At 43.3% G+C, this 14,143-nt stretch overlaps 1 protein-coding gene across 1 annotated transcript in view; it reads right to left on the bottom strand.

The window, feature by feature from the left end:
• Positions 1 to 2,914: 2,914 nt before the first annotated feature.
• heatr5b (HEAT repeat containing 5B) overlaps positions 2,915 to 14,143 on the bottom strand; it is a 68,955-nt gene continuing 57,726 nt past the window's right edge. Inside the window, exons 31-35 of the mRNA XM_056270139.1 lie at positions 12,423 to 12,689; positions 12,127 to 12,330; positions 7,839 to 7,990; positions 5,357 to 5,570; positions 2,915 to 3,790 (exon numbers count right to left, since the gene is read on the bottom strand). Coding sequence (XP_056126114.1) covers positions 3,483 to 3,790; positions 5,357 to 5,570; positions 7,839 to 7,990; positions 12,127 to 12,330; positions 12,423 to 12,689 — 1,145 coding nt within the window. The 3' untranslated portion in view covers positions 2,915 to 3,482. The remainder of the gene's footprint in view (positions 3,791 to 5,356; positions 5,571 to 7,838; positions 7,991 to 12,126; positions 12,331 to 12,422; positions 12,690 to 14,143) is intronic.

Raw genomic sequence — 14,143 nt, forward strand, 5'->3', positions numbered from 1 at the left:
GGTCCTGTCGGTTTTCATGGCAACGATGTTGCGTTTGGTAAGTATACACCTAAAACAACACTAACCGCAACATGTAGGGGTTTGCGATACAGATGTTGTCTTATTTAAACATGGAAATGTGTAGCTGAGCACTGGACTATGCTCTTCCAGCCGCAGAACCGGAGGCTGGGATGAGTGGCTTTTTTTCGCGTTATTGTCTCCACCGGTTTCAAAATATGTCTCCGTTATATTGTCATTTTCTGCTGTGCCGCACTTTGGAACAACACAACCTTGTTTCCCATAACAACGTCTGATGTTTACATTTTATGTGGCTTGAGAAAGTCACATAAACCACACAAAATCCTATCAGAGCAGACAGGCTGAAATGGATTTCCAGAAATGCAATTTGAATAGGATTTCAAACCACATATGGATGTAGCTTAAAACGGATTTGTAAAAATCACATTTCAAGTATTCAGAAAGCCCCTCATTGGTGGCATGCCAACCCACGCTCCCTGAGAGCTGCGCATGTTCCAGGAGTCCAAAATGTGGACATGCTGTCTCCAGGCGAGTGGTCTCAACTCTGAGACGGTTCGTCTGAAATGGAGTGTGTTAGGCAGGGCAGAGGTCGACCTCCAGGAACAACACTCACTGCGCAACGTTCTTTTCAAAGAACAGGGACGCGCTGGCCCAGATGGCCACCCATGGCCCAGACGCCCGCTGTATGCGTTCCCGCCGGTCTCTATGATCCCTAAGGTCATCAGAAGGATCAAGGAGAGCAAACCCAGGTGTGGTTTCCAGAGCTGGCACGGATGATGGACACTGTTCCCTGGCCAGTGCCATTGAGGAAGGACCTCCTCACACAGGCGAACGGGACGATCTGGCACCCTCGCCCCGACTCCATGTATGGCCCCTGAACTGGTTTTCAGGGACCTTCCAGAAAAGGTCTTAAACACCATCACTGTGGCTAGAGCAACGTCTACAAGACGCCTCTATGCTTTAAAGTGGCCAGTATTCGCTGGCTGGTGCTCAGCCAGAGACTTTGAGCCCCACTCATGTGAAGTGTCAGTGGTGCTCTTTCTTACAAGAGCTCCTGGATGCGGGTCGCTCCCAAACCACGCTCAAAGTGTAAGTGGCGGCCACGGCAGCTCACCGTGCTCCTGTGGCTGGCCAGTCGCTGGGGAGAAACGCCCTTATCGTTCGTTTTCTCAAAGGAGCCAGGAGGTTGAACCTCCCCAGGCCTCCCACTATACCGGCGTGGGACCTTTCCACGGTCCTTGGGGTTACTTAGGACGGGTCCTTAGGATGGCACCCCCCGTTCGAACCGCTACAGACGGTCGACCTCAAACCACTTTCACTGTAGACTGCTCTGCTGCTGGCTTGGCATCAGTCAAGCGAGTGGGAGATTTGCAGGCGCTTTCCATGAGCCCATCCTGCCTGGAATTTGGGATAAATGACTCCAGAGTCTTTCTCAAGCCAAGGCACGGTTATGTACCTAAGGTGATCTCAACTCCGTTCAGAGCTCAGGTCATTACTCTGTCCGTTTTTCTTTTTTTTTGTAATGTTGTGTGTTATGTTGGTTATGGGTTTGTTGAGTATTCTTATATGAGTGTTCTCTTAATTGTATTATGGGTGGGGCTATTAGCTAATTAAATGAATTGAAATCACTTAGTGGGTCAGTTGATTGTGAGACCTATTTATATCCCTGTATTAAATGTGTCCACCATTTGCCTGAAGAAAATCCAGTGGGGTCAAAACGTTGCTTTTTTATTAAATATGGGAGCATAAAGCAGTGTTGCAGACATTACATTTTCTTTTACTTCATTATTTCTTCTTGTCCTGCACCTGCCAGAAGATGGGATGTGCACACAATCACTCCTTTCATTACTCTGTTAGCACTTCCACCCTCAGAAAATGATGGCGGCGCTAATCAGCTGTGTCCCGCTAGGGCTCTAAAGATATACTTAGAGCGTTCTGCGCCGGTTAGGCAGTCAGAACAGCTTTTTGTTTGCTTCGGCGGCCGCACCAAAGGGGTTCCGGTCACGAAGCAGAGACTATCCAGATAGATAGTGGACGCCATCTCGCTGGCATACGCCTCTGTGGGCCAGGTCTGTCCCATAAGCGCTAAAGCCCATTCCACGAGAGGCATGGCCTCCTCGTGGGCTTGGTCCAGTGGTGTGCCAATTCAAGACATTTGTGCAGCGGCCGGCTGGTCCTCACCGTCCACATTTGTCAGATTTTATAATCTGGAGGTCTTGCCTGCAGGCCAGGGTCCTCTCAGTGTGATATTAACCCGACAGTGTCTGTTTTTTTATCTGTCTAGCATGTACTGTCTAGCACAAGTAGTCCTAGGACGGTTAGGAGCCCCGGTTTCATTCATGAACCCGACTCTGTCTGGTTAGTGTCACTATACTGGGAGACTGATTATGGCCTGTTCTGTTGAGCCTCGGGGTGTTTCCCTAGGCTCCAGGTAATTCAGCCAGTTGCTAATGTGCAGCGTTTTACATTGCGTCCCCACTGCGTAATAGCTACGCAATACGAAGTGACCGTTCTCGAAAGGGAACGTACTCGGTTACTAACGTAACCTCGGTTCCCTGAGAGTAAGGGAACGAGTATTGGGTAGCCTGCCGCACTACTGCAATCTGCCAGGATGTGTCGCTTCAGTCTATTTAAACCTGGTATTTTGGCCAAAATTAGCGATCTTTATAGGCTTAGGCCACGCCCATTTAGGCACTCCTGATCGTCTACAAACACTAATCCCTCACCCTACCTAGCCTTAACCAGTGAGATCAGCTGCAGGTCGGGGGAATCAAGCTTATATCTTAGGTTTTACACCCGATAGCTTGAATACATAAGAACACCTGTGCAGATCAACTATCTAGTCTCTTATGGATGGCTTTTGGGACATTATTTATATATGAATGACAGGCAATGGTGCATATATTACATATTTTTACTTAATGAATGACAGGCAATGAAAGGCAGACATAATCAAGTTATTAAAAGCTCAAACAAGAACTCCAGCATTGAGCAACTCTAAAATATTCAATAGACTCCCAGTCCGCAACTACATTTAAACAGCGATTCAGCCGAATTCATAGACAATCACAGCAGAAGTCAAGTAGTTTATACTTGAATCTTTAAAACAATGATCATTACTGACCAAAAACCACACACTTTTGTGAAATTTCTGGAAAATTGATAAATATGATAATATGAGGCTTAAATTATGATCAGATAGAAAATAATAAAAAGCAACACAGTTAAAAAAACAACAACATGGGAATGTGTTCATGGAAATATTCAGGTAAATGGGAATGTCTATTTCCACCAGTGTAACGTGAGCTTTCAAAAGTAGGTTATTAAGTTTGACTTAAGGTGCATTTCAAATGTGCCCATAAAAACAAACAAGATGTAATGCTTGTAACAGATCCTTATGATTTATGACAGTGTCACTGTAACTTTTATTCGCTTCAGCGTTCTACAGACACCCAGGTGATGGACTAGAAGAAGCTGGTCTTGAGTTTGATGGTGGGCGCCGCTTGCACACTGGGCTGAGCCTGTCTGGCCGCCGCCTTGGCTCTGCTGTTGGCCTGTGTGGATCTGATGGCCGCCTCGAGCCGGGTCTTGAGTTCTGGCGCCGCCCCGATGACGGTCTTGAAGGCCGCGGGGTACAGCGGGCCGATGTGCATCAGGTTCTGCAGGGCGAACTCGTGCAGGCCTGTGGAGCAGCTGGGGGCCGTGGAGAAGCTCGTCTCGTCCAGCAAGTATGAGATGAGCGTCGGCACCAGCAGAGCCAGCAACTGAACTCCTGCGGGACACAGACCGGGTTAAGGGAAGAACTTGACATGAAGCTGACATGACATGATTTTTATGCTAATATAGTGATCAAACTGGCACACAGTATACATTGGCTTTAGTGTTTTTAAAAGGTTTTACAGCAGTATTGACCATTTAACCCTCTGGGGTCCTTCGGCCCAAATGGACCCGAAGCATTTAAATATATATATTTTTTTAAATCATAGCTTCATCGGAATGGTCCGAAATTTGGTGACTTTGTTGGTACTTGGTATATGAACACCCAAAAAAATTGGGGACAGGATTTGAATAGTCTAAGTGGTTGTAAAAAAAATAGTCACACTCAGGACCTTCGGGTCCAAGTGGACCCGCATAGGAAATGAATGGGAAATTGGCAAAAATGTGAAAATAGAGTTTTTTTGTGCGTACAATCTACAAATCAGCCACGATTCAGAAAAAAAGCACACAACAGTGAAGGGGTGAATCTATAAAACATCAAGAGTGCAAAACAGACACATCCACACACACACACACTTTTATACACATACACACTAATAAATTCAGATTACATATGGGTTTTGAATTTTTAAAATGCTCAGTTTGTCCACCAAATGGCATCCATCTCATTTCAAAAATTGCTTTCATGAGGCCTAGGCTTGACTCTAAAATGAAATACAGCTGTAAAAAAAAAAAAAACAAAAAAAAAAATTTCCTTTATATTCAATCGGGAAAAAATGGGTCATAATTATTGCATTAATATTAATTATAAAGCATTTTTATTTTTGAAATTATCTCAAAACACCAAAAAAGAAAAGAAAAAATATTATAAAAACAAGTAAAAAAAAAAAGATGATTTTTTTTAATAAATATTAATCCCACCCTTCCGGCCCATTTGGACCCGAAGGTCCTGAGTGTGACTCTGAAATGAAGGACCCCAGAGGAAAGGTGACATATTACGCCCCTTTCCACTAGATGAATCTTGTCTATGGTGTGCCCAGAATGTGTCTATGGAGGATCCCTATTCCACTCTACAGATAAAGCGTTGTGGAAATTAGGGTTCACGTACCAACCCCGAAGTGATAAAATAAAATTCTGTATCAAAATTTATAGGCAAGACAAGTAGTTTGTTTAGACATGGTTTGTAGGGAATTACAAACCTGCGCACATATATTCAAACGCACATAACTATAGAATCAGTTCTTAATGCGCATGTGAACGCCATCAGTGTTTATCACAGGTTCAGTTTAAAGTCTGTGTAGAGAGAACGGTGTCGTCTTAGCGGCCCCTAATTTAATAACAAATGATCATTTCAACAGAAGTGAATCAATCAAAACTAACTTTAGCTGGAAAATAACATTATTCAAGAACCGCTATAAAACCAAACCAATCTCTGTTACCTTAAATTATATTAAGTTTATCTCTGTAAAGCTGCTTTGAAACAATCTACAATGTTAAAAGCGCTATATAAATGAGGATGACTTGACTTGAAATTTCAGCTTAAAATACCCTCCAGATAATTTATCGTAAAGGTGTTTGCGTATCAAATATGATACAGTAGGCTTTACAGGGTAACGCTTACGGCTGTGTTCCTCTGCCATGGCGACGAGGCTCTCCAGCACTTTAACCCCGTCCTGTACGGCCTGTAGTTGGGCAGGGGTGGCGGGCCGGTTCTGCTCCACGCTCCTCAGCTGCTCCACGAGCCCCGGGGCCAGCGAGTGGATGTAGGGAGCCGAGAGAGCCCGGCACGGGTGCTGGAACACCGACAGCAGCAGCTGACAGCAGCGCGCCTGAGTCTGAGCACACACACACACACACACACACACAGAAGAAACATCCATGCTTTAAAGTGCCTCTGTTGTGCTGTTCCTGATAGTCCCTTTCATGTAGTGTGTAATAGAGATGTTTGTGAGAGTAAAAGATCTGCAAAGTTTCAAAGTTAAAAGAGCAGATCAATGTTGTAAGGTGCAGATAAAAGGAGGTTTTGTCTCTCAAAAGAAAGAAGTGATTCTGAACTGAAACGAGTCGTCAGTAATTCAGTCTCACTTCCTGATGAACGCACACTGCCGTTCAAACGTTGGGGATCGGTAAGATTTTTAATAGTCTCTTCTGCTCACCAAGGCTGCGTTTATTTGATTAAAAATACAAAAACTACAGTAAAAACAGTGAAATATTATTGTAGTGTAAATCAGCTGTTTTCTATGTGAATATATAGTAAAGTGTAATTTATTCCTGTATTTCCAGCATCATTACTCCAGTCTTCAGTGTCACATGAAATCACTCTAATATGAGGATCTGATGCTCAAGAAACACTTATGATCATTATCAGTGTTGAAAACAGTTCTTTACATTTTTAATTTAGGTTTCTTTGATGAATAGAAAGTTCAAAAGAACAGCATTTATCTGAAATCGAAAGCTTTTGTAACATTGAATACTACCTTTCAAAAGTTTGGGGTCAGTAAGAATTTTTTTTTAATTTTTTGGAGGAAAGAAATAAAGAAATTAATACTTTTATTCAGCAAGGATTAATTAAATTGATCAAAGGTGACAGTAAAGACATTTATAATGTTACAAAAGATTCTATTTCAAATAAATTCTGTTCTTTTGAACTTTCTTTTTTTCAAAGAATCCTGAAAAAAAATTGTGCACAACATTGTCAATTCAACACTGATAATAATCATAAGTGTTTCTTGAGCATCAGATCCTCATATTAGAGTGATTTCTGAAGGATCTTGTGACACTGAAGACTGGAGTAATGATGCTGAAAATACAGCTTTGATCACAGGAATAAATTACACTTTACTGTATATTCACATAGAAAACAGCTGATTTACACTGGAGTAATATTTCACTGTTTTACTGTATTTTGGATCAAATAAATGCAGCTTTGATGAGCAGAAGAGACTCTTTCAGAAACATTACAAATCGTACCAATCCAAAACTTTTAAACGCCAGTGCACTTAGGTTTGTAACTAATTAGCATAATGCCAGCCTCTGGTCTTGATTGGCTGAACAGCGTCTCTTAGCCCCGCCCTCAAACACTGTAGTTTATCAAGTGTATTATCAGTGTTAGTGATTACTGATTAAACTGATCACTGATAAACTGATCACTGATAAACTGATCACTGATAAACTGATCACTGATAAACTGATCACTGATTAAACCGATCACTGATAAACTGATAACTGATAAACTGATCACTGATAAACTGATCACTGATAAACTGATCACTGATAAACCGATCACTGATAAACCGATCACTGATAAACTGATCACTGATTAAACCGATCACTGATTAAACCGATCACTGATAAACTGATCACTGATAAACTGATCACTGATAAACTGATCACTGATAAACCGATCACTGATAAACCGATCACTAATAAACTGATCACTGATTAAACCGATCACTGATTAAACCGATCACTGATAAACTGATCACTGATAAACTGATCACTGATAAACTGATCACTGATAAACTGATCACTGATAAACTGATCACTGATAAACTGATCACTGATAAACTGATCACTGATAAACTGATCACTGATTAGTTTATCAGTGTTTGTCTGAGACTGGAAGAGTTGGTTCGTGTTGTTCATGTCGAGAAGACGCTGTTGTCTGAGAGTGATACGGTGAAACCCACGCCATCATTACTGTTCGTATCACTGTGATCAAGAGCTGAGATTCAGATATGATAATGAGCGTTTGGTTTCCGACTAATCACAGCAGACTGAGTCATCTGACCAATCACAGCAGAGCAGCTCTCAGAGAGGCGGGGCTTAGAGAGACTGAATCCTTGATCGAAGCGCTTCAGACACTGAGAGGAAAGAGCTGATGCTGCAGTGGAGATTATGAGGACATTAAAGTGTTTTTTGACACTGGATGAATGTAAACCTGCTCCAAAACCACATTATGAACCTTCAGAATCACATAATAGAAGCACTTTAAATATGTGCTACTTATCAGAGCAAACGTACTCTACAGTGACACGCTGTTGCAGACGGTACTATGAATAGCACATCTAAATAAAGTGTCAGTGTGTGTGTGTGTCACTCACCCAGGGGTCTGCAGAAGAGAGTCCGTGTCTGAACCGCTCAATACAGCCGTTCTGCAGGACGGAGACGCCGATCAGCTCATCACTGGCCGACAGCAGGAACAGTGTGACGGCCGTCAGCAGACTGACCTCATCCACACCGGCCACACACGCCTCTGCAGGAGAGAGAGAACAGGGCCCGAATGTATAAAGCCACTCAGAGTAAAATTTTAGTCTCAAGTCTGTCAAAATTCTAAGAATTACATAATTTTACTCTTATTCCTAAACTTAAGAATAAGCGTGATTCATAAAGGTTCCTAAGTGTTAAGACTTGGTCTCAGCTCCTAAATTCTTTAAGAGACCTTGGGAGGTCTCCTAACCTAGTTAGGAGTAAGAAGATGGCAGCAGAGAGGTTAGGCCATGCACTTTTCAACGAAAATGTGATGTATTGTAGTTAAATGAGTTGATCAAACAATAAAAAGGTTTAATCATCAAGGTATTCTTTTTGTATCTTACCTTTTAAAAAAGTTTTATAGCAATGAAATTAAAGTAATAATTATATTTTTGGAGACTGGAATGCAGCAGTGCACCGGTGATGACTCGGGCCCTTCAGTCCACAGTTATAGGCTCTTGAATAGCACTATTGTGACACTGACCACACCAAATATACAGTGGTGGCCAAAAGTGATGTGCAGAGTTTTTTTTTTTTTTTTTTTTTAATGACCCTACAAGTTTGCTTCAACCTTTTATGAGGAAAATATTTTTATATTAATATTTTTTTAATATTTTAAAATATGAGGGAAGAACAAAACACTAAACTTAGTGAAAGTATTTATCTGACAAAATTATTTCAAGTCACCTTTATTTCTAGTGCTTTTTACAATACAGAAGCAGCTTTACTGAGATTACAGGAAAATTATGCAACAAAGTTAGTCTTGGCTGTACAGCAGCTCTAGAAGAAAATAGTGTCATTGTCCTGCTTAAGTAAGTTATAAATGTGTTATAAAGTTCTGTTGCGTAGGCCCTGTCCGTAGCTCGCAATCCGAGGGTAACGGAGTCTGTTTTTACTGCATGAAGACGCAGGCGGAGCGCAGCCGACCCCCGGGAGGAATGAGGTATGGAGAGATGAAGGACCCCCGGGTGACGTGACAATTTAGTCTTCCTGGCAGAACTTAAGCTTTAATTTCCATTGTAAAAAATCATTAGTTATCTATTTAGTTAATTTATCTCTACAGCCGCTCCGGAGAAAACAGTGATGTCATCGTCCAGCTCAGTTCAGTTCTCATATAATGGTGTCATTGCAGGCAGATCAATATTATTTTAAAAATATTAACTGACAAATAAGGGCAAACTACAGCTACAGGTTTTAGAAAAAATTAAAAAGCTCACAGGAGAAAAAAAAATCATACATTGTCTGCAAAATAATCATTTCTTAACATTTCATTGTCCTCTCTTGTTTTTTCACCTGTTTATAATTTATATGTATTAAAGGCTGGCTAAAAATGATGTCTGTACAATTTGGAATGTTTTATTGTGTTATGACAAATAAACAATTGACTCCAGGCACAACTACACAATACGCTTACAAAATATTTAACACATTTTTAATACTATTTGAGTAAAGGGTGAATCTGACAATTTTCCTTCAATACTAATTTTGTGATAATTTTGCACAATGCAAAGCAATTTAAAAAAATACATTTAAATATTAAAGTTTCAGTGTCTTAATTAAATTATTTTATTATAATTACATTAAATAATTGGTGTCATGCTACTGTGACCTCACCCTTGCAGGCTCTCTATTGGCTGATTCAGAGGGTGAGGGCGGCCATTTTGCGTTGACATCATTGTAGTCGTTAGTTTGCAGCACTTAAGTCCCACTTCAGTCAGCACTTAAGAATCAGTCTTATACTTTACTGAAAGTTGCTTTTAGCTGCTTGATAAAAGTCTCCTACTCTTAGAAAAGTCCTACTCTTTACTAAGTATTTTCTGACACTTAAGTCAAAGCTTAATACTATTCTTAAGAGCATTTCTTAGAAGTTTTATACATACGGGCCCAGGTCAGACAAAATCACTCTCACACTCACTCTCACACTCACTCTCACACTCACTCACTCTCACACTCACTCACTCTCACACTCACTCACTCTCACACTCACTCTCACACTCACTCACTCTCACACTCTCACACTCACTCTCACACTCACTCTCACACTCACTCTCACACTCACTCTCACACTCACTCACTCTCACACTCACTCTCACACTCACTCACTCTCACACTCACTCACTCTCACACTCACTCTCACACTCACTCTCACACTCACTCTCACACTCACTCTCACCACTCACACTTCACACACCACTCACACTCACACACCCACCTCACACCACACTCACACTCACACTCCACCCAACACCACCACACTCACACCACTCACACTCACACTCACACTCACCCACACTCACACCACACTCACACCACACCACACCACACTCACTCTCACACCACTCCACACCACCCACACTCACACTCCACCTCACCACCTCACTCTCACACACACTCTCACACTCACACCACACACACACTCTCACACTCACTCACCACACACTCACCACTCCACACCACCACACCCACACTCAACCACTCACACACACCACCACACACACACCACACACTCACCCACACTCACCTCACACTCACCTCACACACACACCACACCACCACACACTCACCACTCCACACACACCTCACACACACCCTCACACTCACACTCACACACACCACACACTCACACCACTCACACTCACCTCACACACTCACCCACACTCACTCTCACACTCACACCACACACTCACACTCACTCCTCACTCACTCTCACACTCACTCTCACACTCACACTCACTCTCACACTCACTCTCACACTCACTCTCACACTCACTCTCACACTCACTCTCACACTCACTCTCACACTCACTCTCACACTCACTCTCACACTCACTCTCACTCTCACACTCACTCTCACACTCACTCTCACACTCACTCTCACACTCACTCTCACACTCACTCTCACACTCACTCTCACACTCACACTCACTCTCACACTCACTCTCACACTCACTCTCACACTCACTCTCACACTCACTCTCACACTCACTCTCACTCTCACACTCACACTCACTCTCACACTCACTCACTCTCACACTCACTCTCACACTCACTCACTCTCACACTCACTCTCACACTCACTCACTCTCACACTCACTCTCACACTCACTCACTCTCACTCTCACACTCACTCACTCTCACACTCACTCACTCTCACACTCACTCACTCTCACACTCACTCACTCTCACACTCACTCACTCTCTCACTCACTCTCACACTCACTCTCACACTCACTCTCACACTCACTCTCACACTCACTCTCACACTCACTCTCACACTCACTCTCACACTCACTCTCACACTCACTCTCACACTCACTCTCACTCTCACACTCACTCTCACACTCACTCTCACTCTCACTCTCACTCTCACACTCACTCTCACTCTCACTCTCACACTCACTCTCACTCTCACTCTCACACTCACTCTCACACTCACTCTCACACTCACTCTCACACTCACTCTCACACTCACTCTCACTCTCACTCTCACACTCACTCTCACACTCACTCTCACACTCACTCTCACACTCACTCTCACACTCACTCTCACACTCACTCTCACTCTCACACTCACTCTCACACTCACTCTCACTCTCACTCTCACTCTCACACTCACTCTCACTCTCACTCTCACACTCACTCTCACTCTCACTCTCACACTCACTCTCACTCTCACACTCACTCTCACACTCACTCTCACACTCACTCTCACTCTCACTCTCACTCTCACTCTCACTCTCACACTCACTCTCACTCTCACACTCACTCTCACACTCACTCTCACACTCACTCTCACACTCACTCTCACTCTCACTCTCACTCTCACTCTCACACTCACTCTCACACTCACTCTCACTCTCACTCTCACACTCACTCTCACACTCACTCTCACACTCACTCTCACACTCACTCTCACACTCTCACACTCACTCTCACACTCACTCTCACACTCACTCTCACACTCACACTCACTCTCACACTCACTCTCACTCTCACACTCACTCTCACTCTCACTCTCACACTCACTCTCACTCTCACTCTCACACTCACTCTCACTCTCACACTCACACTTACTCTCACACTCACACTCACTCTCACTCTCACACTCACTCTCACACTCACTCTCACACTCACTCTCACCGGGCTGTGAGAACTCCAGCACAGAGGCCAGGCTGCTGCGGATCAGCGCAGGGCTCCGGGCCGCTCGAGGGCTGAGGAGGGTCTTGATGGCCTGTAGAGCCGCAGACACCGGCGCCGGGACGGAGTGATCGATCGTCTGAACCGCCGTCTCTCGCAGAACTCCAGTGACCAGGAACAGCACCGTGGGCAGGATCGTCATGCTCCCTACACACACACACACATACTAAGATACACTGGCTATCATGTTTCATATGTTACATCCTAAGGCCTCTATGTGTGTGTGTGTGTGTGTGTACCTGCGGGTGAGCAGAGTGAGGGCAGTTCTGCGAGGGCTGTAACTGACGCTGCCACCAGTCTGCTGCTGTCGTCACTCAGGTGTTGAGGAGTGCGTCTCTCCTTCTCCTCCTCTTTCCTCTCGTCCTCCTTCAGCTGAGGAAGGTGTCGCACCAGGATAAACACCAGCAGCTCCATCGCAGCGAACACCAGAGATTTACCTGGCACAAGCTCGCCGGTGTCGCCTCCTTCCCCGAGCACTGACACACACTCCTCGTCCCCCTCCACAGCTGCCACAACACACACACACAGTTATTATCATCAGCTACCACTCGATTGATCTCGCATCCAACTCCTCCCTTCTCCACTTTAGTTGAAATCTTATAGGCTAACGCCAGCTTGGGACAGCTGGGCAATTGTCGTGAAGTATGCAAACACTGACAGGCTCGCGGCTGGTTCCAGTGGTTCAGCTGACACCAAAGGCTTGTTCGTCTTCATGCAGCGCTGCGCAGACCGGTCCGCGGCTGACTCGAAGCAGTGCATGCTGGTTAGAAATTGTGTCCGACTTGATACAGTGCCGACGCCCCGTGACTGTGACGTATGCCAACAAAGTAGCGCGAGAGCGATTCGAGAGCCGCCGCAGGACTCAGTCAGCGCGACGAACGAGCTCTGGTGACGACACAGCTGATCCCCGATTGGCCGAATCCACCGCATGACAGCGATCACGTGTGTTTCGTGTTTATTCGAACACCTTCAGTTCCACTTATGCGCACAAATCTGTTTTATAACCGTAAAATCTCTTTTCATGTAGTCGTGATTTTATATTGTGTCATGTTTATCAAAATAAAACTGATTTAAAAAACGTAGACCTCACTACATTGGTTTATAAATAGTATAGGCTTATTTTGAACGTTATTCTTGTACAAACAGACGCTGTATTAAGCAGTACATGAAGTATTGAATGAAAATACCTCTGAAAAGTCTGTGTATTTGACAAATATTGCATTTATTTCACTTCAGCTGTGGTGAAGTATGCAAACACAGCACGAAACACAATCAGTGAAATGTTCGCTCTATAAACGCAATACGTTTTTTATAAAAAACTGGGTACAATAAGATAATTATTAGATATAAATAAGACATTATTCTACTCAGCCTTCAACCATTGCACATTAAAAGGACATTTAAAAGTGTAAAAGCATCAACAAGGAACTGTCAACAGGCCATGAATAATCCCAAAAGCGCGACTCTTTCCACAGCAATAACGGACGGGTTAAATATCACTGTAGTAATATATATATATGTATGTATCTGTATTATGTAACGTACGTTGCCTTAATCAAAAATGTTCATTAACTTCAGCATTGCGTGACTCTTTTTCAAAGTGATATCCGTCATTTTGACAGATAATAAATTCTATTTACCTGGAAAGAGACGTGAGAATTCGAGGAGAAAAACGAGATTCTTTGTGCATTCCAGTGAATTATTAGTGGGATATATCGTAAATTAAATCGTGAGAACAGAACACAGATGTGCAGGCGATGTTGTCCTTTTTCATATTACAGCGGAGTGCAAAGGACAAAAACTAAATAATCATGAGGAGAAGAAAGCAGCGACTGCCACAGATATTCTCCTTATAACATGGTCACGTTAAAATAAAAATGTTACGTTATTTTCATGATGTCTGAAAATAAAGCATGAAGGAAAACTGACGGATCAGCTTTATTTCTAGGGCAACCTTATG

The sequence above is a fragment of the Rhinichthys klamathensis genome, unplaced genomic scaffold, assembly GCF_029890125.1.
Source record: "Rhinichthys klamathensis goyatoka isolate OS25496 unplaced genomic scaffold, OSU_Roscu_1.1 h1tg000297l_1, whole genome shotgun sequence".
In the NCBI taxonomy this organism is placed as follows: domain Eukaryota; kingdom Metazoa; phylum Chordata; class Actinopteri; order Cypriniformes; family Leuciscidae; genus Rhinichthys; species Rhinichthys klamathensis.